General features: G+C 42.9%; 1 protein-coding gene and 1 non-coding gene across 2 annotated transcripts; one reads left to right on the forward strand and one right to left on the reverse strand.

Moving 5' to 3' along the window:
* Positions 1-3,384: 3,384 nt before the first annotated feature.
* On the reverse strand, positions 3,385-3,460 carry TRNAT-AGU (transfer RNA threonine (anticodon AGU)). Its single transcript has one exon. It is a non-coding gene; the product is annotated as a tRNA-Thr (tRNA).
* Positions 3,461-12,228: 8,768 nt separating this feature from the next.
* Positions 12,229-26,056, forward strand: LOC136331939 (zinc finger protein 420-like). The gene is given in 7 exon segments (XM_066271115.1): positions 12,229-12,365; positions 15,086-15,300; positions 18,058-18,184; positions 20,334-20,479; positions 21,761-21,834; positions 23,919-25,299; positions 25,301-26,056. Coding segments are annotated over 2 exon segments (1,305 nt in total). The 5' UTR covers positions 12,229-12,365; positions 15,086-15,300; positions 18,058-18,184; positions 20,334-20,479; positions 21,761-21,834; positions 23,919-24,052; the 3' UTR covers positions 25,359-26,056.
* Positions 26,057-26,517: the final 461 nt, after the last annotated feature.

Genomic DNA, 26,517 nt, shown 5'->3' on the forward strand with positions numbered 1-26,517 from the left:
ATATTTGGAGCTATTTGGAAAAAGACAAAACAGCGTTATTAGCTGGGTCAAATAAAAGAGGGTAGAAGTTTGCAAGAGAAAGGTTTGGCATCTCCTGTAGGATTCCAGTGTGTCTCTGCTGCTGAAAAACCCTGTATATCAACATTCAAAAGAAATTTTTTTAAGTAAAAAGCATGATAAAGATTTGCAGGAGTTCCAGGATATGGTTCCCTCTCTTTTTATATTATTTATAATTAATTTGTAAGCATTTTTTTTCTTTTCTTTTTTTTTTTTTTTTTTTGTATTTTTCTGAAGCTGGAAACGGGGAGAGACAGTCAGACAGACTCCTGCATGCGCCTGACCGGGATCCACCCGGCATGCCCACCAGGGGCGACGCTCTGCCCACCAGGGGGTGATGCTCTGCCCCTCCGGAGCATCGCTCTGTTGCGACCAGAGCCACTCTAGCACCTGGGGCAGAGGCCAAGGAGCCATCCCCAGCGCCCGGGCCATCTTTGCTCCAATGGAGCCTCGGCTGCGGGAGGGGAAGAGAGAGACAGAGAGGAAGGAGAGGGGGAGGGGTGGAGAAGCAGATGAGCGCTTCTCCTGTGTGCCCTGGCTGGGAATCGAACCCAGGACTTCTGCACACCAGGCCGACATTCTACCACTGAGCCAACCGGCCAGGGCCTGTAAGCATTTTTTAGCATGTTTTATAATACCTTGATTTTAAAGATGGTAAGAAATTTGTTTTTATGTTAATTTTTCACAAAACCTAGTAAATGCATTTTTAAGTAACATTCCTATATTTATAAAAAATTTATTTCATTAATAGGCAAATTAAAGAGTATATTAAAGTTGGAAAAATTTAGTGTGACTTTCATTATTATTTTTTTTTTTTTCATTTTTCTGAAGCTGGAAACAGGGAGAGACAGACAGACTCCCGCATGTGCCCGACCGGGATCCACCCGGCACGCCCACCAGGGCGACGCTCTGCCCACCAGGGGGCGATGCTCTGCCCATCCTGGGCGTCGCCATGTTGCGACCAGAGCCACTCTAGCGCCTGGGGCAGAGGCCACAGAGCCATCCCCAGCGCCCGGGCCATCTTTGCTCCAATGGAGCCTTGGCTGCGGGAGGGGAAGAGAGAGACAGAGAGGGAAAGCGCGGCAGAGGGGTGGAGAAGCAAATGGGCGCTTCTCCTGTGTGCCCTGGCCGGGAATCGAACCCGGGTCCTCCGCACGCTAGGCCGATGCTCTACCGCTTCATTATTTTTTATATTAAGCAAATTTACTTTGCTTTAAGCTTTTTAGTTTGCAGCTTGCAAATTAGCAAGTTTTTTGTTTGTTTGTTTGTATTTTTCTGAAGTTGGAAACGGGGAGGCAGTCAGACAGACTCCCGCATGCACCCAACCGGGATCCACCCAGCACGCCCACCAGGGGGCAATGCTTTGCCCATCCGGGGCGTCGCTCTGTTGCGACCAGAGCCATTCTAGTGCCTGAGGCAGAGGCTATGGAGCCATCCCCAGCGCCTGGGCCATCTTTGCTCCAATGAAGCCTTGGCTGCGGGAGGGGAAGAGAGAGAGGAAGGAGAGGGGGAGTGGTGGAGAAGCAGATGGTCGCTTCTCCTGTGTGCCCTGGCCGGGAATCAAACCCAGGACTTACACACACCAGGCTGATGCTCTACTACTGAGCCAACTGGCCAGGGCCAAATTAGCAAGTCTTTAGGATTTATATTCTACCCCTTTTGTTCACTTATAATTTAAAGCACAGGTATTCTTGTATAAGGAATTTAGGCACATTATAGAAATTACAATAACATAAATTATACAATTTCAATAATTATAAAGATAAACTTTACTAGTTTTTGAGCACTTTGCCAAAAGCGCGAAATGTTTTAGAGTATGAAAAGCTTCCCGGGGCTGGGGGAGGGCCTTTAGCAAAGTTGCCCCCCAACCCCATTAGGGTATTTTATATTGTCTAAAATTCATAAGTCTATGCAACAAAGGAGCCAATGTCTATTCTAATTGTAGCTCAGAAATTAGTCTAAGCACATGGGGCCTTAGCCACTCCTCTCCTCATTTCTGCTGTGTTGGCAGGTCTTAACACTGTCCCAAGGAGGAGCAGGTGCAAATGGCAGTTAGCATTTCTGTTTTTGTTTTAGAGAACATGATGGCATTCACCCTTATGTCCCAAAATTGCAGACCTATTAGGGGCATAGTAGGGACTCCTTGTTGGGCTTTTATTTTTTGGAGATTGCAGATCACAATTTTAGTCCAATTTTCCTCATTCTCCAAAGAGGAACTGGAAATGCCAGCTTTTGCTGCCGGGCTCGAACCCAGGCCTCCACTTTTGGCTTTCCACAACATCTAGGGCAATTTGCAACTTACAAATTTGTGATTCCATTTTTAGCAGCTGCTCTATTTTTAGGTGAATTTCACAAATTTGGTTGGCCTTTGGGGCTTGCTTCAGTTCCAGAGTCAGCATTTTTTTTCTCCCATGTTTGCTCCAGCTTGTTTTACTGCTCAGTTGGCAGGCCGTGGGCAGCCTTTTCCACAGAGTTCTTGGTTTCCTCACGCATGGCTGTAAAAGTCAGCCAGCCCACGGCCCCCAAAAGGACAACCATGGGGTACCATAACAGCAGCCAGTTTTCTACTCTATTGTTTAAAGGTCGGGGTGGCTCCATATTGATTTGATTTAATCCTGTAATGCTAATTTCAGGAATTGAGAGAGCAAGCCCCCGGTCTGTCCCATGTCATAGTGTAGAAATTAAAACCTTTAAACCAAAATACAAATAAGGAAGTTTTTGATACAAAGTCATTTATTTGAGGCATAAATGGGATTCTTTTTAAAAAATTTTTTATTGATTGATTTTATTTTTTTAATTATTTTTATTTATTCATTTTAGAGAAGAGAGAGAGAGAAGGGGGAGGAGCAGGAAGCATCAACTCCCATATGTGCTTTGACCAGGCAAGCCCAGGGTTTTGAACTGGTGACCTCAGCGTTCCAGGTTAACGCTTTATCCACTGCGCCACCACAGGTCAGGCTAAATGGGATTCTTTTTTTTTTTTTTTTTTCTTTTCCATTTTTCCGAAGCTGGAAACAGGGAGAGACAGTCAGACAGACTCCCGCATGCGCCCGACCGGGATCCACCCAGCACGCCCACCAGGGGCGACGCTCTGCCCACCAGGGGGCAATGCTCTGCCCATCCTGGGCGTCGCCATGTTGCGACCCTCCTGGGCGTCGCCATGTTGCGACCAGAGCCACTCTAGCGCCTGGGGCAGAGGCCACAGAGCCATCCCCAGCGCCCGGGCCATCGTTGCTCCAATGGAGCCTTGGCTGCGGGAGGGGAAGAGAGAGACAGAGAGGAAAGCGCAGCGGAGGGATGGAGAAGCAAATGGGTGCTTCTCCTATGTGCCCTGGCCGGGAATCGAACCCGGGTCCTCCGCACACTAGGCCGACGCTCTACCGCTGAGCCAACCGGCCAGGGCTAAATGGGATTCTTTATAAGAGTGCACCACCCCACATCATGCAATAGGCCAGAGTGTGGGGAAAAGCTTACTTTTGAAAAGATTTTAGTATTAAAAGGGCAGGAAAGGCTTAGTCTTAAAACTAAGCCTTAGTCTTAAAACTAAGCCTTTGGCTATAATGACTTTGCTGGCTTACAGCCTGTCTTCCACACCTAATGCAAATTATAAGCGAGCAAACATACATTACATTTACAAATTTATTTGATCCACATTCTATTTTATTTAAATTTATATGAGTGTGCTTTACTTATTTTAATTAAAATTAAAAATTTGTAGGGATGATATCATTTTACTTTTTAATATTAAAGCTGCCATTTCTAATTTTTGCATGCAAGAATTTAATTCAGGCCTTAAGAATAGACATATTTAGACATTAAACAAAGACTTTATGTACAATTACACAAATTAAGAGTGAAACCTGGGATTCTAGAGATTAGAACATGGTCTGCTTGATCTTACATAGGGCTATTTTGATAGGAACTAAAAGGATAGAAACTAAGAACTCTTGAAAAGTAGAATGTCATCCTGGCATGTGGATGTCCCAGGTTTGATTCTCAGTCACGGCACACAGGAGAAGTGCTCATCTGCTTCTCTACCCCTCCTCCTCCCACTTCTCTCTCTCTTTCTCTTCCCCCTCCTACAGCCATGGCTTGATTGGAATGAGCTGGCCCCAAGCACTGTGAATAGATCCTTGTCCTCCACCTCAGACACTAGGAAGAGCTCAGTTGCTGAGCAACAGAGCAATGCCCCACATGGACAGAGCATCACCCCCTACTGGGCTTACCAGATGAATCCTAGTCAGGATGCATGTGGGAGTCTATCTGCCTGTCCTCTCACTAAATAAAAATGAGAGGAAAAAAGTATGTAGGTCAGTACTCATGATTTCATGCTGAACACTTTGAATGTGCATATTGATTTTTGTTAAATAATGGAGTAAGCCTGACCACATGGTTGCATAGTGGGCAGAGCATTGGACTGGGATGCGGAGGACTCAGGTTAAAAACCCCAAGATCACCAGCTTGAGTGTGGGCTCATTTACCTTGAGAACAGGATTGCTGGCTTGAGCAAGTGGTCATTGGTTTGGCTGTAGCCCCTGGGTCAAGGGTCATATGAGAAAGCAATCAATGAACAACTAAGGTGCTGCAATGAAGAATTGATGCTTCTCATCTCTCTGTCTGTTCCTATCTCTCAAATAAAAATAAAGGATAGTTCTTGTATCTCAAACAGTTGTCATAATTGGTGTCTGTTGTTATCAGTGTGAGGAAATACATGAGGGCAAGGATGCCCAGGTCAGGTGGGGCGAAAGGATTTGACCCTACACCTGCCCTTTCCCTGGTGCTGATTCTAGGGCCCCTGTAGAGTCATTTGGGCTCCTATGGAATCAGGTCCACATACGATGATAAAGAGCTCTGTTATTCTTGTGTCTGTGTGATAAGATCTACTTTGTCAACTTTTTTTTTAGATCTTATTTATTTCAGAGAGAGGAACAGAGAGAGAGAGACAAAGAGAGAGAAAGGAGGAGGAGCAGAAAGCATCAACTCCCATATATGTGCCTTGACTAGGCGAGCCTGGGTTTTTGAACCAGGGAACTGTGTTCCAGGTTGATGCTTTATCCACTGCGCCACCACAGGTCAGGCTCATAAGATCCACTTTGAATCTAAGCTGAAGTTTAGCTGTCCCAGGCCCCTGCAGATGGAGCCCATTGACAAAATTATATTTGTACCTGGTCATAGCCTATAAAGTTGAAATATTTCTGCGTCACAGTGCCTGTCCTGTTAACAATGTAAACTGCTGAATAGGATAGAATATCTGGATGTATGAACCTGAGAAATATAATAGGTAATAATATTGGTATTTCCAGGGTAGAAAAAGCCAGCTGCTCAACTCCCACTTTCCAGTGTAAGCATCTTTTCAGGGTCAATTTTAAAACTTCACTATGCCTGACCTGTGGTGGCGCAGTGGATAAAGTGTCGACCTGGAAATGCTGAGGTCGCCGGTTCGAAACCCTAGGCTTGTCTGGTCAAGGCACATATGGGAGTTGATTCTTCCAGCTCCTCCCCCCTGTCTCTCTCTCCTCTCTCTGTCTCTCTAAAATGAATAAATAAAATTTAAAAATTTAAAAAAAAAACTTCACTAAGCTGAAGCATCTCAAGTTTATGCTTTAAATATTGACAAATACCTAAAATTTATATGAAAAAAAGCCAAAATAATTCTGAAACATAACAGTGGGAAGAGGACTCACACAATCACATTTCAAATCTTACCATAAATATCCTGGAATGAAGGGACTTTGGGATTGGCAAAAGGATAGATATGTAGATTAATGTAGTACAATACAGATCTAGAAATAGACCTACACAAATACCATCAACTCAGTTTTGACAGTGGTGCCCAGACCAAGAAAGAAAGGATACACTTTCCATGAAATGTTGAAGAATTTGAATATCAAGGCTGTTTTAGTGTTGCTCACTTTTACAAGATGCCAGTAAGCCCTTTCCCAGAGTGGCCACACCATTTTCACTCCCATCACGTGTCTGAGGGTTGCGTTAGTTCCAAGCCTGTGTCAACACTTAGTGTTTCTGCTTTTATATTTTTGCCATTCTGTGAATGTATGGTTACCATGCTGTGGATTTATGCCAGTGACCTCTGGCTTAAGTCAGTGACTATGGGGTCATGTCTGTGGTCCCATGCTCAAGCCCAGCAACACTGTGCATAAGCTGGTGAGCTTGTGCTCAAGCTGGATGAGCTCGTGCTGAAGCCAGTGACCTTGGGGTTTCAAACCTGGATCTCAGTGTCCCAGCTTGAAGCTCTAACTAAGTAAGATGCCACCACTGGGCAGACAACAGGGAATTGGAAAGACTGATGTGGAGAGTTAACCAGAGCAGGGAATGAGGAAGTGGAACTCAGACTCCAGAAACCTGATTAATGTGACTGCTTCTTTGGTGTGTGTGAAACTTGACCTCCTCTCCCTGCCAAGGTTGAGACACTGAGGTGCCCTCAAAGACCCAAGTGTTGGGGGGGTCACACCTAGTGGTGCCATCTGTGCCATACACTTCATTTCTGCTCCCACAGGAATGCTCAGCTCTCTCTCCTGGCATGTGGATGCAGGCTTTACTTCCCAATTTCATTCAATTTACTTCTCAAATTCATTTTATGTTTCTGTGAGCAGGGGGATATTACTCTCCCCAAAATCCAGCTGATAGATTAGGAAGGCGGAAGAAAGCAAAGTGAGAAAATCTTTGGGATTAGATACAAAGTAAAAATGTATATAGTCAAAATTCTTTTACATAGAGTTAATATAACAACAATGAGGGGGTTTGTTGGTTTTTGCTCTGGTAGGGTGGTTGTACCTGGAGGGGGCAGGAAAAGATTACTCTTACATTACAAAGGTACACTACTCACAAAAATTAGGGGATATTTTATTGCTTCATATTCGTTTTGAAATATCCACTAATTTTTGTGAGCAGTATATGTTAGCAGGTACATAATTGTAGATGCAAAGGTCAAAGACAGGCTCAATTAAGGTAAGCATGGACTTTTGTTAGCAAGTACCATCCTAGGACAGGACTACTCGCCGTGAACTGCTTTAGTTAGAAAGTTTTAGTATCAGACCATCTTGTGTGGTCCCTTTAGGTCTCTGAGTTCCCAGGGCCACCATGCAGGCCTCCCCTGAGCTTGTCAGGTTCAGCATGTGGTTCCGTTTTCATCCACAGTGTTTTTATCGTTTTAACTTTATAGTCATAATGACCTCAAGTTCTTGACCCGCATCATTTCCAACAGTAATCATATTATTACATTTAAATTTTTCATTTTTCCCTTTCATATTTTTAAAATACAAAATTGTATTAGTTTTTGTTTCCATTTCACAAACCCCTTGACTTTGGCCTCATTCAACTTGTTATTCCTACTTTTGCGTCATTTTATGTTTTTGTTTTTGTTTTGTCTTTTTAAAGATTTCTAGCCCTGTAGACCCTTTTCTGTTAAAAAAGAAAAAAGCACTTTTTTTTGGTCTGACCTTTGAGACCCTTGTTGATCTTGTACTCAGTGCATTGTCCCTCGAGTTACAATCTTTTTTATTTTCCCTCATAGTAAAGTTGGGTCTGGGTAGAGGGCTTTTTACCAAAGACCTTCGTAGCCAGGTTGAACTTCAGGTGACCCTGTGCAGGGCAGTTCCTGTAACTCCACGTGAGCAATCCTGATTGATGTCTTGTTAGTCACCTCCTCACCACTTATCCGAACATTCTTTACTTAGCACCATCCTACGTCCCCCATTCTTTAATTCTCTACAGGTCACTGAGGTTTCCTCCCTGTGATGAGAATTACACCCAACTCAGTTCTATTTAGGATATAAGTTTTCATTGTCTCGCTGCTGATGCCACTTAATTCTCAGCCCATGTGTTCACAGATACATAAAAAATGTCTTATAAAATTCACCAGGCCTTGTGAGTCCCTCTTTTGGTGACCTAAGCGTTGCCTGACCAGGTGGTGGCATTGTGGACAGACTGACTTGGGCAAGGGATCACTAGCTCAGCTAAAGTCCACCCGTCAAAGCACATATGAGCAAACAATCAATGAACAACTAAAGTGCCACAGCTATGAATTAATTCTCATTTCATCTCTCTCCCTTCCTGTCTGTCTGTCTCTCTCTGTCTCTCTCTCTCTCTATCTCTATCTCTGTCCCTGTTTCTCTCTCTTTCATTTAAAAAACAACAATTTGATAGTAATAAATAGCCGCGAACCAGCACGGGAACAGTGTGAAATTCTGTGCTGGGCGTGGAATTAAGGAAAAAAGGTGTAAAGAGAAATAGGATCAGATTGGGAGGCCTCTAATGCATTTAGCTTGCCAGAGCATAAAAAACCCCAGTTCTCTTTATTATATAGCCATATGCAAATAAAAACATTTTGGATACAAAGTCACACATCTCCAAGGCAACCCAAGAATTCTCCCAAGTGCAAAAAACCCTCCACCATGCATAACTGAAATCAACCAACATTAGAACAAACAAGGAGTGAGAGGAAGGGCATGTAAATTGCTTCTAGCAACTTAAGTAAGCAAATGAAGTAGGGCTATGAAATAAGTGCAAATACTCAGCTTCATAGCCACTATGAAGGTGGTGGGGGGGAGAATTTAGCCTTTTGCTAAGCCTCGAGCTGCAAAGGGCTTTGCCACTTGCAGTTTCCCACAATAAATGTTGTGTGTTCTGTGTCCTTTAAAAATGTATTGTCCATCATACAGATGGCCAATAGGCATATGAAAAAATGCTCAACATCACTAATCATTAGAGAAATGCAAATTAAAACCACAATGAGATATCATCTCACACCAGTCAGAATGGTGCTCATCAACAAAACAACACAGAATAAGTGCTGGCGAGAATGTGGAGAAAAGGGAACCCTCCTGCACTGCTGGTGGGAATGCAGACTGGTGCAGCCACTGTGGAAAACAGCATAGAGATTCCTCAAGAAATTAAAAATTGAACTGCCTTTTGATCCAGCTATACCACTGTTAGGAATATAACCCAAGAACACCATAGCACTGTTTGAAAAGAAGAAATGCACCCCCATGTTTATGGCAGCATTGTTCACAATAGCGAAGATCTGGAAACAGCCCAAGTGTCCGTCAGTGAACAAGTGGATTAAAAAGCTTTGGTACATATATACTATGGAATACTACTCAGCCATAAGAAATGATGACACTGGATCATTTACAATAACATGGATGGACCTTGATAACATTATATGGAGTGAAATAAGTAAATCAGAAAAAACTAAGAACTATATGAATCCATACATAGGTGGGACATAACAATGAGACTCAGAGACATGGACAAGAGTGTTGGGGTTACTGTGGGGGGGGAGGAGAGGAAGGGGGTTGGGGGGGAGAGGCACAAAGAAAATCAGTTAGAAGGTGACAGAAGACAATTGGACTTTGGGTGATGGGAATGCAGCATAATCAAATGTCAAAATAGCCTAGAGATGTTTTCTCTGAACATATGTACCCTGATTTATCAATGTTACCCCATTAAAATTAATAAAAAATTATAATACAGGATTTACTTCACTAACTCAAACTAGTTTCTGTGTTATGAATTTTTTGAAATCTTCAATAATTTTGTAGTCCTTTCCTTTTTAAATTTTATTTATTTATTCATTCATTTATTTATTTATATTAAAAAAATTTTTTTTTGAGAGAGGCAGGGAGAGACAGGATCATTGAGCTGCTCCTGCACGTTCCCTGACTGGAGAATCCAACTGGCAAACTCCATGCTCCAAGATGGTTCTCCAGAGCTATCGGCCAGGGCTTAATTTTTGTTGGATTTTAGAGAGACAGAGAGAGGAAGGGAGAAAAAGCAGAGGGGGAAGGATTTGTTGTTCCATTCAGTCATGAATTTTTTTTGGTTGCTTCCCATGTATTCCCAGACAAGGCATTGAACCTGCAACTTGGTGTTTTGGGATGATGCTCTTAACTGAGTGAGCTAACCAGCCAAAGACAATTTTGAAGTCTTTCATGATCTAAATATTTTCATCAGTCTTATGAGAAAACAGAAAGACACATGTCGAAATTTTGCATCAATTGATTAAATAGTCTTCTCTCTTGTAACTCTGTTTATTTCACTCCCTCATAAATTTTACAAGCAACAAAACTTCCCAAAACAAAACAAATTCTTTACTCTCGACAATTGGCCTTTCTCCAATTGTTTCTACTTTGATGAAACGTTTTAGCAGCCCTGTATTTATTTGCTTGTGAACATGTGTGCACACTGAAATGTCTTTCATGCCAACATGGCTGATGGAAATACTACACAACACTGTATGATCTCCATAATCTGAATTCCACAGATACCCACCAAATCCAGTACCAACATTATATTTTTAAAAAACATACTTTGGCCTGACCATACAGTGGCGCCGTGGATAGAACGTTGAACTGGGATGCAGAGGACCCAGGTTCAAAACTCCTAGCTTGCCGGCTTGAGCATGGGTTCATCCGGCTTAAGCACGGGCTCAACAGTTTGAGTGCAGGGTTGCTGGCTTGAGCATGGTATCATAAACATGACCCCATGGTTGCTGGCTTGAAGGCCAAGGTCATTGGCTTGAGCCCAAGATAGCTGGCTTGAGCAAGGTGTCACTTGCTCTGCTGTAGTTTCCCCAGTCAAGGCACATATGAGAAAGCAACCAATGAACTAAGGTGCCACAATGAAGAATAGATGCTTCTCATCTCTCTCATTTTGTCCCTATCTGTCCCTCTCTCTTTCTTTCTGTCTCTCAAAAAAATACAAAATAAATAAAAAGAAAAAAGAAAAGAAAGAAAGAAAATGATATTTAGGAACCAACGCATGGAATGATTTCACAAAATCATTACTTGGAACTTTCGTCCTATCAGAATCAACCTTAGAGATTGAAACAATTATGTAGAATACTCTAATCAAGTTAAAAATCTGTAAAACTTATTTCTTAATTTTCACAACTGGAGAGAATCTCTCCTGGTATCAATCCCAACCTTTGCAATAAAGATAGAAAACTTTTTATCTATTCTTCATTAATAACAAAATATCACAGTTATACTAGTGACAGAAAAACTACAAAAATATTCAATTTGGAAGGATTTTCATTAGGCTGAATTTTCACATAGAATCAGAAATGCACACTGGGGGAAATAATAAAATATAATGAATAAAGTGATGTAAGAATTATTAAACATCAGTGAATATACATCAGAAAAAATTATTAAAATGAGATCTGAATGTTTAAAAATATTTGTGTTTAGAAAGAGATAAAAACGAAAAATCCACGTGTTCTATTTATGCATTCATTGGTTAATTCTTTTTGTGTGTGTGTGTGAGAGAGAGAGAGGGACAGACAGGCAGGATGGTAGAGAGATGAGAAGCATCAATTCTTTGTTGTGGAATCTTAGTTGTTCATTGATTGCTTTCTCATATGTGCATTGATGGGGCTAAAACCAGTGACCATGGGGTCATGTCTCTGATCCCTCATTCAAGCCGTTGATCCTGTGGTCAAGTCAGTGAGCCCGCGCTCAATCTGGTGACCTCAGGGTTTCGAACCTGGGTCTTCTACGTCCCAGGCCAATGCTCCATCCACTGTGTCACTGTCAGATCAGGCCATTGGTTGATTCTTGTATGTGCCCTGACCTAAGATCAAACCCACAACTTTGTTGTATTGGGAGGATGCCCTAACCCATTGAGCAACTGGACCAGGGCCACCTAAGAAAAATCTTACGATGTGTGTGTCAAAGTTGTAACCCAACATTCAATCCTTGGGGTGTCATTACAGTGTTTTTTAATTTTTTTAAATTGATTTTTAGGCAGGGTGTGGGGCGGGAGTCAGAGAAATATGGATTTGTTCTTCCCCTCATTCATGCATTCACTGCTTGCCTATTGTATGTGCCCTATGCGGGTAACCACAACCTTGGTGTAGAGGACGACATTCTAACCAGCTGAACTACCCAGCCAGGGACTCATCATTATATTAAATTTGGAGGAAAAAATCATATAAGTTTTATAAGCAATGATATTTAAGACTTATTGAATATTACCGTGGTCAAATTCAATTACCAACAATAAAATGATCACAAGCGAGTAAGTTGGAAGGAGCCCAGGACAAGCTTTCTTTTGGAATCACCTATTTTCCCGTTGAAAGCGCTGAACATGCGGTCTCTCCCGCCAGCTTTAGAGGCACTGCGCACGCGCAGCTTTTTTTCCAACCCGGAAGCGGCAGTAGCGGACGTCTGGGGGATCTGGAGGCGGTTTTTCAGGTTTAAACCCGACCCTCCCCGTCCCCATTCCTGCACGCTGGAAGCCTGAGGGTCGCTGTGGACGCCGAGAGCCCCGCTCCCGAGCCCCCAGCGGTGAGTGCGGAGTCCTGGTGAGAGGCCCCGAGCCTGCCCGCTTCGCTTCCATGTCGGTTTCCGTGGAAATTCTGAGGCCGCCCCGCCCGTGTCCCCCCTGCCGCGGGGCTTCATGCCTCGGTCCCCAGGGCTCACTTTCCGCCCTGAGACCCCACCCCATTTAATAAGAGGCCCGGGCCCAGGAAGAGCACACTCTCCGTGGGGCGGGGATTCGAGGCGAGAACGCGGGGTCCCCAGAAGAGCCCCCGGCCCCGCGCGGGGAGGGCTGTGTGGGAGCGGCGACAGCGAAGGGGTCCCAGGGACGCGCAGAGCGGGGCTGGGAGGGGTCGGGACGGAGAGGGACACGGGAGGGGAGGGGAGGTCAGTGAGGGGCCATGAAGAGACGGCAACGTGGGGGTGCGGGGGGACGGGACCGCGACGGGGAGAGTGACAGTAACCCGGGAGAGGAGCGCGAGGGGAAGAAAGGGGAGACACCCCGAGGAGAGGGAGGGGCCCGGAGAGAAGGGCGCAGGGAGGGGGCTGGGGAGTAGAAGTGGGGGCGCAGGACGGGGCACTTCAGAAGGAGGGAGTGGCTCAGAGGAGGAGAGCTGGGGGGGGGCGAGTAGGGACAGAAAGGGGGGGGTTAGGGATGAGGGATCCGAGGGACAAACAGCTCTGAGTCAGCCTGCGGGGGGGGGGGGGACCAACAGGTGCAGCGGGAGACACGGGCTTGAGGCTGGGGGAAGAAGCTGTTGACCTGCGTGCTTGGTGATAGGAGCATTAACAAAGATTGTGGAGATTGAGCATCTGAAGAATAAATAGCTTTCAAGAGTTTCACGGAACAGGTGTACGGTCAGGAATAGAGAAAAGGGGAGAAAGAGCAGGGGAGGGAGGAAGGGAACACAGGAAAGGACGACGGTGCAGAGAAACAGGGAAGAGACAGAAACAGATCCACAGACAGAAATACATAGAAGCGGGAGGAAGGAAAACCCGGACCTGCTGAATGGTGAGCCCATTGGGTGTGCATGATTAAGTAGTGATATACCGGTTTGTGGCTTTATAATCCATTATAACAGTCACTGAATTGTTTTAGTTAAAAAGATTTGAATAAGAATGACCAATCTTCAGTTTGAAAGCTTGTGAATATTAGGATTGTTTGCTTCCAGTTGCAGCTCTTGTTCACTTAAAAGGGATGAGACTTGTCAGTCATGGGCCTCTTAGCATTTCCTGGCATGGCAAGAGGGAGGGGACTTGGGACAAGAAATGACTGTCAGCACGTGATGCTGTTTCAGGGAATTATAAAAGAATTGCTTTTTTTTTGTTTGTTTTTTGTCCAGTGGATTTACCTTTTTCGTTCTACATCTTACATTTAATTCTTTTCTGAAAAACTTACTGAGATAAATATTAGTTGAATATCTGCTTTCCTGTAAATAGTCATTAACTGCTGAAATAAACATTGATGATATATATCTCATAACCAGCACTTAATATTCTTTGCCAAATATGAGGCAGTCTCAGCTTTTTAAAACTTTAATCCTAGAAATCATTACATTAACAAAGATTCTATATCATTTTTCTTTTAAATATATTGGACCTAGTTTACATTCTGAGCCCTGCATCCTTTCTAGTGTCTGTTAGATGTTGAAACAGCCGTTGGTATTTAGTAAACAATATTAGGCTATTTCAGTGTTCACCTGGTAAGGACGTCTGATTCTAGCAGTCAGAACCTTATGTGGTGAGTTTGTCTAATGTTCAGTAGTTTTGTCTTTTTTTGTTTTATTATTTGTTGAATTAGTGGCTGTTAGCCACCAAGCAGCTGTTCCTCTTTAGTCCCTCCTGTCCATTCTCTGAAAGCACTGAAGGACAGCTGGGATTGACCTGAAACTTGGTTCTTATACAGTGCTTCTATTCACTGTTAATTTGATACGCATATTTCATAACTAAATGTTTTCCCCCTCAAAATCTGTATTCATCATTTTCTGTTTTTACAATAATTTCTGTAATTTTCTGGAAAAGAATAAAAGGAATTGTGCCTAGGGATCCCATCCGTCTAGAATTTTAATCCCAAGCCCTCACAGTACACAGAGGTTTGAAAGTGCTGTGTCTGATCCCCGTCAGCCAGTGCTGCTGAAAACAGCTCTGAGGGAGCAATGCAGGCACCACAGGGACTTAGATAAAGATGCCATATTCTGGGCCCCACTGCAGACCTGCAGAACCACAGCTTAGAGTGGAGCCCTCATCCCCAAGGGTTCTGCATGCTTATTAAAGCTAAACTGTCCCCTCCTGTTTCAGATTAGATCATATGAGTTTTAAGGAAGGACAATACTTGCGCCCTCCCCCTCAGACTTGGAAAGGTGCTCCAGGTGACTCCAAGGGGAACCCAGGAATTAGCAGGAAAGTTTTGGGGTTTGTTTTTATTTCTTTGTTCTCTAAAAGAGAAAGTTTATTTAGAATGTCACAGAGGTAAAAGTGGGCTTAGGAAATACGTATCAGAGGCAAAATAGAGGCCCTTGGAGTTTAGGAGAGAAACAGGGCACAGACATGCCCCAGAGAGGAGAGCGCTCGGGATGCATTAGTGAGAGTGGGGAGCAGGGATGGTCAGGGGAGGTGACAGGGTGTTGTATTGGGTTTGGGCGTTCAGGAGAGCAGCGCCCATTCTCATTGCTGCGGGAATGTGTGGACGTCTGAGGGAGGACAGACAGGTGAAGACAGGAAAATAATACAGTGTGGTTTCCCTGCAGGAGCACTTTTGGCTGACTCCAGTGAGGACGGAGAAGAGAGTGTGGCCTTTTCAACATTCTCAAGTCCTTCATTTGTGAGTGTGGTGGAAGTGGATAGAGGGGCTGTGTGGACACCTGTGGTGGCACATTCTCAAAATGCAGACTTGACTCCTCAACATACTGTCACCTGAGAAAACAAGCAGGAGCCGGACCAGGACAGAATGGCTGCTTCTCAGGTAAGCGATGTGTTTTGGGCAGAGGCTGTGTTTGCTTTTCCTCCTAACTTCAGTAAATTTAGGATTCTCAACTTTTAATTCTCTACTTCTCATGTTCCTGCCTAGTGAGGTGGTTTCCATTTACTTTTTTTGTTTGTTTGTTCTCAAATGTCAGGGTCAGCAGCTTGTATACTTTCCTCCTTTGTCCCAGAGCCTTCTGTGCCTTCTCTCCATCCAGGCTCCCTGAGGGCGTGAACAATTCCCACCATGAATTAATGCCCTTCAACTACTGGAAACATCCCCTTTGTGACAGATCAACCTGGGAGGGCACCGTGTCCACCATCCCTGTGGGGATGGTCAGAGGCTTGGGTATCAGTGAAGAAGAGAATGTAGGCTTTAGGTTTATGTGGCTGCAGTGTCACCTCTGTGGGTCAGGATTAAGGAAATGCACCTTTTACACTTCAGAATAGCTGAGGAAGTTCTGACAGAAGAGCAAGTAGAAAGACTTGCTATTTAAATAGGGTGTTAAAGAACAGAATGTGGTGGGTTACATGGGATGGACATTTGCAAAAACTGTAGATTACATTTGAAGTAAAAGTCAAGATCTACTCTTCATTGTATGTTTCACAGAATAGTCTCATAATAAAGGAAGAATTATCTAGTTCTAAGATTATGTATAGTAAATTTTCAGATAGGATTGTTTGCTATTCATTTTATTTTGTAAGAACAATAAGTTTCATAAAAGTCTTTCATTCAAAGTCATGTATGAATTTTTTCTGGTGTCCCCCCAGTGCTATTCAGGTTTATGGCACATGGACTGGGGACATTGGTGTCACTGGTAAAAAAAGAGCTTGTTAGAGGTGTGGAAACACAGGCCCCATCCCAGAACTCCTCAATGAGAATCGGAATTTTTAGAAAATGGCAGTTCACTGTTGCCCACGTCAGCATTGAAGAAGTACTTACACTTCCAACTCATCTTGACTTTTTCATCTGAGAAATATACACAGCTGATTGTGAATGACACAAATCCACACGCCTTTGTTGATAATGTTAATTTAATTGATTGACTGGTTTAGAGAGAGAGAAAAACATAAATTTGCTGTTTCACTTGTTAATGCATTTATTGGTTGATTTTTTTTTCTTTTTTGGGGGACAGAGATAAAGAATCAGAGAGAGGGGCAGATAAGAACAGACCGACAGATAGGAAGGGAGAGAGTTGAGAAGTGTCAATTCTTTCTTGTAACCTAGTTGTTCATTGATTGCTTTCTCACATGTGCCTTGACCAGTGGGGCTACATCAGAGTGAGTGATCCTTTGCTCAAGCCAGCGACATTGGGCTTAAAGCAGTGACATTGGGCTTCCCGCCAGTGACCTTTTGTCTCAAGCCAGCTACCGTTGGGTCATGTCCATGATCACACAGTCAAGCTGGTGAGCCTGCGCTCAAGCCAGATGAGCCTGTGCTCAAGCTGGTGATCTCGGGTTTCAACCTGGGTTTCCAACCTGGGTCCTCTGCATCTCAGTTTTGTGCTCTATCTACTGCGCCACCGCTTGGTCAGGCTTATTGGTTGATTTTTGTATGTGCCCTGACCAGGGATCGAACCTGCCACCTGGTATATTAGGATAATGCTCTAACTGTCTGAGCTACCCGGACAGGGTGATGCCTTATATTTCAAATATATTTTCCTGGCTGGTTGGTTCAGCTGTAGATCATCTATCTGCCCAGCATGTGGAAGTCCCGCGTTCAATTCCCGGTCAGGGCACACAGGAAAATCGACCATCTGCTTCTCCACCCTTTCCCCTCCTGTCTCTCTCTCTCCATCTCCCTCTCCCTCCTTCTAGCTCCCTCTTTCTCCTCCCCCCCTGTCTCTCCCTCTATCCCTCTCTCTCTCCATTTCTCTCCCTTTCTCTCTCTCCCCGTTTCCCTCCTGCAGTCATGGTTCGAGCAGGTTGAACCCGTGTGCTAATGATGGCTTTATGGCTTTACCTCGGGTGCTAAAATAGCTGGAGTGCCAAGCAACAGAGCAGCAGCCCCAGGTGGACAGAACATTGCCTGGTAGGGGGCTTCCAGGTGAATCCTGTCAGGGTGCATGTGGTAATCTGTGTCTCTGCCTCCTCGCCTCCCAATAAAAAAAATAAAATTTTTTCCTGAAAAGTCTGTGCAGTATATTTGTGGACAGGTGCTATCCTCTTTACTCAGTGTTAGAATATACATTAAAGCATATTACTGGGTGTAAAAGAATAAAAACAAAAATAAAACGTTTTTTATTTTTATATTTTACTTATTTATTTGTGACAGAGAAAGAGAGGGATAGAGACAGACAGATAAGGGAGAGATGAGAAGCATCAATTCTTCATTGCGGCTCTTTTGCAGCTTCTTAGTTCACTGATTGCTTTTTCTTATGTGTTTGACTAGGGGGTTATAGCAGAGCGAGTGATCCCTTGCTTAAGCTAGCAACCTTGGTCTCAAGCCAGCAACCTAGGGCTTCAAGCCAGCCACCCTGCGCTCAAGCTGGTGAGCCTGTGCTCAAGCCAGTGACCTTGTGGTTTCAAACCTGGGTCTTCTGCATCCCAGTCCAACGCTCTATCCACTGCACCACTGCCTGGTCAGACAACAAAAACTTTTTTTAAAAAAGAGAATATTACTGGGTGAAAATGATCTTACTGGATAATTCAGGATATTCTGTCATAAGTCAAAACCACTTCTCCTAACGCTGTTTTCATGTTGGGTGACATAATGAACCCTGCCCATCACCCTTTGGCAATGTGTGTTTTCTTTCAGGGGACTTTGACCTTCAGGGATGTGGCTGTGGATTTCTCTCAGGAGGAGTGGGAATGCCTGGACCCAGCTCAGCGCGAACTCTACGTGGATGTGATGTTGGAGAATTACAGGAACCTGGTCTCCCTGGGTGAGGATGACTTCCTTCCTGAGCTTATCTTCCACCAGCAGGGTTTGGTTTTGTTGATTAGGAGAATGTCTCCTTTGAGCTTCTGCTTTGCATGGCTGATTTCAGAGCTGCCCTCAGGGAACTAATATAGGGGTATCTTGGTGCAGAAAGAAAGGCTTCATGCTGTACATTAATCAGAAGTCAGTGTCTGAAAACTTCTGTGTTGTCTAGAATAATTAAGGTGTAACAGAAAACAATATGTTGGAAAGTTAATTTTTATAGTATTGTAATATTCTACCATGTCTTCTCACCTGGGCATAAGCTGGATTGGAAATTGAATACTCTCTCAAAACTAATGTTCCTCGTTTTCTTTGTTTGTTTGTTTGTTTTTTGTGACAGAGATTGAGAGAGGGACAGGTAAGGACTGGCAGGAAGGGAGAGAGATGAGAAGCAACAATTCTTCCTTGAAGCTCCTTCATTGTTCATTGATTGCTTTCGCATATGTGCCTTGACCAGGGGGCTACAGCAGAGTTTTGAGCCTATATTTCCTAATTCTCCAAATTAGAGTGATTTCATGTTTATGTATCTCACAGAGTCCATCAATAGTTACTGCCATAGTGACTTCAGAGTATATCCCAATAGGTAGGAAAGTGTCCACTATTACCTGCTTTTGTCATCACTGTCATTCTGTAATTCTCTCCTGTCCACCAGTCCAGAGCTGCCTGGGACTATGTCCACTGTATTTTCACTTTCTGAGATCTTTGTCATATTTGTGCTATTGGATTCACAAGTGCTGATACTACATGCTGGAATGTTCTCCTGTGGTAAGAAGTGGGATACAGAATTATTGAGCCTTTTTTTTATATTTAAGAAGAGGCTTTGTTCCTTAATTCAAGTTTACTTCAGGCAGAAGCAATGATGAGGTTTTTCATTTGCTTTCTTAGTATGTTCCTTTATCACGGTGTACGTAATGTCAAATATTTAAATACTAGTTTTTCAACTTTCTAATGATTTATTTACAAATGAACTTTTTTTTTGTATCAGGTGCATTACAGCCTACCCATTTTGTGTAAGATTACTTAAAATATATTAAACCTGAAAAATTCCTCGTCATTTAAATGTTATTTTATTACCATTATCCTTTATGTTATTTTTGAATGATTTGTTTGCATTGTCTATGAAATGTTTCTGCTGTATATAATTAATACATGTCACCATGCAAAATGTTTGCTGTTTCAGGGTCCACTCAGTCATAAAGTATAGTTATATGGAAGAATTTTTTTATAAGTGGAACATTTATATAGTGTTCAGAATTCTTGGGATAAATATTCTATTCTTGTTTTGCATTTTTTTTAAGTTCAGTATTATTTTTAATGAGTTTAAGCTGTACAGCATAGTGGTTAGACCTTCATATTCTTTACAAAATCTGGAAGTGTTCCTCATGATATTTTCTCTACCCAGCATAGTTATTGCAATATATTTACAACATCTCCTGTGCTGCACTTTACATCCCATGACAATTTTGTAACTACCAATGTGCTCCTCTTAATTGCTTCATCTGTTGGACCCAGTCTCCCAACTCCCCTCCTCTCCGGCAGCCATCACTCTGTTCTTTGTCCCTGTGAGTCTGTTTGTGGTTTGTTCATTAATGGATATGGTTCTTTCTTTATTTCTTTATTCTTTATTTTTACAAATTAATTTGTTTTTAAGTGAGATGAAGGTAAATAGAGTGACAGACTCCTGCATGTGCCCCAACAGGCATCGACCCATCAACCTTACTCTGGGGCCGATGCTCAAATCAACCAAGCTAACCTCAGTGCCTGAGGGCGATACTGCGACCTACTGAGCCATAATCAGCGCCCAGGGTCGACACTCAAACCAGTCTGGCCCCTTGCTGCAGGAGGGGAAGAGAGAATGAAGAGGAAGAGTGAGGGAAGAGAAGCAGATGGTCACTTCTCATGTGTGTCCTGATCGAGGTTTGAACACGGAACAGCTGCACGCCACTGAGCCAGGGTTATATTGTTCATTATATTCTGTATATAATTGACATAATATGGTATATATCTTTCTCTGCCTGGCTTATTTCACTTAGCACAATAGCGTCTATATGTGTCTATCCTTTTGCAAATTCTAAGATTTTCTTTTCCGTGATTTTTTTTATTCATTTTAGAAAGAGGACAGAGAGAAAGAGAAACATAGAAGGGGGGAGGCACAGGAAGCATCAACTCCAATATGTGCCTTGACCAGGAAGACCCAGGGTTTCAATCCGCAATCTCAGTGTTCCAGGTCAACGCTTTATCCACTGCCCCACTACAGGTCGGAAAGATTTAATTTATTAATCCATTTATTTCTAAACATTTATCATTCACATTTATTATCCCTTTTTTTCCTTTTAATTTTTTTTTATAGTGAGATAGTAAGGAAGAGAGAGAGAATTATCAACTGTTATTTGAGGCACTTTTTAGTTGTTCTTTGATTACTTATCATATTTGCCTTGACCAGGGGGCTCCAGCTGAGCCAGTGACATTTTGCTCAAGCCAGCGACTTTGTGTTTCAAGCCAGTGACCTTGGGCTCAAATTAGCAACCGTGGTATCATGTCGACGATTCCACATTCAAGTTGGTGACCTTCCGCTCAAGTTGGTGGGTCACAGCTCATGCTAGAAGAGCTGGCACTCAGGCCAGAGACCTCGGGGTTTCAGACCTGGGACCTCAGCATCCCAGGCTGACACTCTATCCACCGCACCACCGCTGGTCAGGCTCTTTCTGGGTTTTTTGGGGTTTTTTTTGTATTTTTCTGAAGCTGGAAACGGGGAGGCAGTCAGACTCCCGCATGTGCCCGGCCAGGATCCACCCGGCACACCCACCAGGGGACGATGCTCTGCCCATTCGGGGCATCACTCTGTTGTGACCATTGCTACTCTAGCGCCTAGGGCAGAGGCCATGGAGCCATCCCCAGCACCCAGGCCATGGGAGCCTCAGCTGCGGGAGGGGAAGAGAGAGACAGAGAGGAAGGAGAGGGGGAGGGGTGGAGAAGCAGATGGGTGCCTCTCCTGTGTGCCCTGGCCGGGAATCGAACCCGGGACTTCCGCACGCCAGGCCGACACTACCATTGAGCCAACTGGCCAGGGCTCTTTCTGTTTTTGATACATCTTCAGGATTGCAGTCTTTGTGTGTTTGAACAATTACTCACTTTTTTTAAGTAGTCACTTCAGTGCATTGACCATGTATTATACTTCCGTTCTCTTAACACTCTGTCATGCAGAACAGAAACAGATCTCTCAAGAAGCAGCAAAGCAGCTGGTTCATTGAACACAGAGTACCATCATCTCTGTCTCTCCAGAGAAGTCACTGGGAATTGGGAATTTTCTTATAATATTGCCATTGCATGCCAGAGTGTTTGAGCAGCTATTGTCAGTAATGAAAGCAACTTTTCATCTCTCTTTGATGTGACGCTTTCTTGTTGAAATCTTTCTTAGGCTTGCTTTGGACTCCTAACCTGCCTGTGGAGTACTCCAATTGTAATTTATTCAGTAATCGCTGGTACATCCACATTCACTTTGTTTCATAACTTTGAACATTTATTTTGTCTCTTTCAGTTATGCCATTAATAGATAACCAAACCATGTTACAAAAATCAACAATAGAAGATGTCTTCTCTGAAACAACACTGGTAAGATATGGAAGGTGTGGTTTTGATCATGTACACTTAATGAAAGCCTTGGAATTTTAGGAAGAGTGGTGAGAAGAAAGGATGTTAATATGAAAAAACTACTTTGGGGGGATTATATGCTTTTAGCCAGGAAGAGGTAGAGGGAGATTCAGAGACAGAGTCAGACAGAAACATTGATCTGTTCCTGTATGTGTTCTGACCAGGGATTGAGGCTGAAACCTTTGCATATTGGGATGACACTAACCAACTGAGCTATCTGGCCCGGGCATAATTATTTTTAATTAAATCCTTGTTTCCTAGCCCAGTGGTTGGCAAACTCATTAGTCAACAAAGCCAAATATCAACAGTACAATGATTGAACGTTCTTTTTAACCTTTTTTTTTCTTTGTATTTTTCTGTAGTTGGAAACGGGAAGGCAGTTAGACTCCCGCATGTGCCTGACCCGGATCCACCCGGCATGCCCACCAGGAGGCGATGCTCTGCCTATCTGGAGCATTGCTCTGTTTTAACCAGAGCCATTCTAGTGCCTGAGGCAGAGGCCACAGAGCCATCCCCAGGGCCTGGGCCAACTTTGCTCCATTGGAGCCTTGGCTGCGGGAGGGGAAGAGAGAGACAGAGAGGAAGGAGAGGGGGAGGGGTGGAGAAGCAGATGGGCGCCTCTCCTGTGTGCCCTGGCCGGGAATCGAACCCGGGATTCCTGCATGCCAGGCCGATGCTCTACCACTGAGCCAACCGGCCAGGGTCTGAAATTTCTTTTGAGAGCCAAATTTTTTAAACTTAAACTATATAGGTAGGTACATTCCTTATCAATGTAGTGCTCACGTGTGGTATTTTGTGGAAGATCCACAGTCAAGGGGCCAAAAAGTTGCATGTGGCTCATGAGCTGTGGTTTTCTGACCACTGTTCTAGCCTGACTGGGCGGTGGCACAGTGGATGGATCATCAGACTGAGATGCAGAGGACCCAGGTTCGAAACCCCAAGGTCACCGGCTTGAGCATGGGCTCTTCTGCTTTGAGCACAGCTCACCAGCTTGAACCCCAGGTCACTGGCTTGAGCAAGGGGTCACTCGGTCTGCTGTAACCCCCTGGTCAAGGCACATATGAGAAAGCAATCGATGAATAGCTAAGGTGCTGTAAAAAACAATTGATGCTTCTCATCACTCTTCCTTCCTGTCTTATCTATCCCTATCTGTCTCTCTCTCTGTCTCTTGTCACCAAAAAATAAAAAAAATCCTTGTTTCCTAAAGATGTCATAAATATTACACATATGGGAAACTCCTCTTTAAGTCAGTTACATCGCATATCAGTGTGTTTCTAAAGGTGATGATTGAAAACTAGTTTTTACTATTATTAATTCCTGGAAAGGAAAGCTGAAAAACCTAGGAATTAATGTAACCTTTGATGTAAATAATTATTTGATTTGTTTAAAATGTATGGTGGGATTAAACTTTCAGTCAGTGATTTCTAACATTTAGAGATTTATAATGCACATTTAAAATTCAAATGTGACCAGGCAGTGGCGCAGTGGATAGAGCGTCGGACTGGGATGCAAAAGACCCAGGTTCGAGACCCCGAGGTCGCCAGCTTGAGTGAGGGCTCATCTGGTTTGAGCAAAAAAAGCTCACCAGCTTGAGCCCAAGGTCGCTGGCTCAAGCAAGGGGTTACTCAGTCTGCTGAAGGCCCACGGTCAAGGCACGTATGAGAAAGCAATCAATGAACAATTAAGGTGTTGCAACGTGCAAAAAAAACCTAATGATTGATGCTTCTCATCTCTCCGTTCCTGTCTTTCTGTCCCTGTCTATCCCTCTCTCTGACTCTCTCTGTCTCTGTAAAAAAATAAATAAATAAAAATAAATAAAATTCAAATGTGATCAGTTTGGCAAAGCCTTTAGCAAGGAATTCTTCATCACCAATAAATAACCTTTTTTTATCTCAATGTCTATAATTTTCATAAACTTGGTAAAATGTTTTATACAACCATTATGGTTTAATAGGTATCACAGAGTATTTATTTGGAAATAAGTGTTCATGTTAAATGAAATTAGAGCTTTCACTAAAGACTTTTCTGTCTTCGATGATTACCAGAGTACACATAATGGAGACAGAAGTATCAATACAAAGAAGATTGGAAAAACATTAACCAGGAATCAATTCCTTATCAAAATGTGAAAACTCCATTTCCAGGGAACCATTATAAACATGGAAAAGTCTTTGACGAAATGTCACATTCCAATATCCATCAGGTTATTCGTAGTGTGGAGAATACAAATGAAGAAAGTCAATGTGTCGAATCTTTTAATCATACTGAAGATGAGAATATTCATACTGAGGAGGAAGCTTACAATTATAATTTATGTACCAGAGCTTTCAATGAAATACTCAGTGTAAATAGACTTAAGAAAGTTCATACTGGAGGAAGACTTTCTAAATGTAAAGAATGTAGTAAAACATTTAATTGGCATTCATGTCTTACTTCACATGAGAGAAATATTCACATTGAAGCAAGACCTTATGAATGCAGAGGATGTGGCCAAGCCTTTATCTGTTCCTCAACCCTTACTGAACATCAGAGATTTCACATGGGAGAGAAGTCTCAGAAATATTTAGAATGCGGCAAAACCTTTAAGTGGAAATCAGAACTAACTAGACATCAGAGAATTCACAGGAGAGAGAAACCATACAAATGTAGAGAATGCGGCAAAGCCTTTAGAAGACCATCACACCTAACTGATCGTCAGAGAAGTCATACTAGTGAGAAACCCTATAAATGTGGAGAATGTGGCAAAGCCTTTAGAAGGCCATCATACCTTACTCAACATCATCACATAGTTCATACTAGTGAGAAACCCTATAAATGTGGAGAGTGTGACAAAGCTTTTAGTAGGTTGTCACACCTTACTCAACATCAGAAAATTCATACTGGAGTGAGGTCTCATCAATGTTTAGACTGTGGGAAATATTTTATGTGGAACTCATGTCTTACCACACATCAGAGGATTCACTTGGGAGAGAAACCATACAAATGTAGAGAATGTGGCAAATGCTTTGGCACATCGTCATACCTTACTCAGCATCAGAGAATTCATACCGGTGAGAAACCCTATACATGTAGCGATTGTGGGAAAACCTTTAGCTTTTCCGCAGCCCTTACTCAACATATGAGACTTCATACTGGAGAGAAGCCCTATCAATGTAGAGAATGTGGCAGAGCCTTTAGAAGTTCCTCACACCTTTCTCAACATCAGATGGTTCATACTGGTGAGAAACCCTATAAATGTGAAGGATGTGAAAAAGCCTTTAGTAGGCTGTCACTCCTTACTCAACACCAGAAATTTCATACTGGAGAGAGGTCTTATAAATGTTTAGAGTGTGGAAAAAATTGTATGTGGAACTGACAGCTCATTATACATCAGAGGTTTCACTCAGGAGAGAAACCGTACAAACGTAGAGAATGTGGCACAGCCTTGCTCCTCAAAACTTACTCGACATCAAAAAATTCATACTGCACAGAAGCCTGACAAATGAAGAAAATGTGACAACGCCTTTGGCTGTTCTGAAGCCTTACTCAACATCAGAGAGTTCATACTAGACAGAAACCTTACATTTGAAGGGAGTGTAGTCAAGTTTTTGCTTAGCAGAGGAATCCTACTAAACATCAGAGAATTCATTCTCAAGAGGAGCCTTACAAATGTGGAAGTTGTGGCAAAACCTTAAATGACCGCTCTCATTTTCGTAAACATGAGAGAATTCATACCAGAGAAGAATTTGCAAATGTATGTGGCAAATTTTTTTGCCTGTGGTCAAAACTTGAATTTTGCAGAATTTATGATGGAGAAAACAGTAAAAATGTAAGTAATTTTGGCAAAATATTTAACCTTCTAGCCTCAGTGAGCATCAGAAATTAAACCTTAGAAATGTAGTTCATGTTCCAAAGTCTTTGTCCTCATTCATATCTTACTCAACATCTGATAATGAACTTTGGATGGAAGACTTAACATGTTAAGAACATGGGAAAACTTTAAACCAGTTTGCAGACCTTACTTGACACCCCTGTGAGCAACAGTCATCTCGTACCTCAGGGCTTTCACCATGCATGTCCCTTAGGTAACGTCTCTGCGTGACTTGCCAAAACCTTGCTCTTTTTGCTTTATTTTCAACAAACTAAATTTAGTCATGAACCTCAAGGACTCTGTTTGTGAACCCTAATAAAGGTATGTGCCCTGTGTCCTGTGTTTTCTGTCCTGCAACTCTGCGGGCATTCTCCGTGGCCTCCATGAGCACACTACAGGCATGCTGTGTACTTCCTCCAGAGCTAGTGAGTTGTAAGCGTGTCTGTTTCCATCTCCCTTGTGGTCTCTGTGTAATTGCTGCTCACCCTCCAATATGAAGGTGCTCTGCTACACAAATTCTAGTAATTGAAAACAGTCCAGTCTAGTATAATTAGGGAGGGTTTTTTTTTTAAAATCTCCAGCGGTTATTTATATATTTTTTCACATATTGTTTACCTCAGTGAGCTCACTTAAAGAAGTTTATATGGTTTGATACACAAAAATACAATCTGTACATTACTAACCTGAAGATAAAATGTAGGGGTAAGATGACTGAGAAATAAATGTGTGCACGTTTTCAGAAGCATAGGGAAAAAATGCAACAATGTAGGTATTTTTAACAAAGCCGGTGAGTT

This window comes from Saccopteryx bilineata, chromosome 3, assembly GCF_036850765.1.
Source record: "Saccopteryx bilineata isolate mSacBil1 chromosome 3, mSacBil1_pri_phased_curated, whole genome shotgun sequence".
In the NCBI taxonomy this organism is placed as follows: domain Eukaryota; kingdom Metazoa; phylum Chordata; class Mammalia; order Chiroptera; family Emballonuridae; genus Saccopteryx; species Saccopteryx bilineata.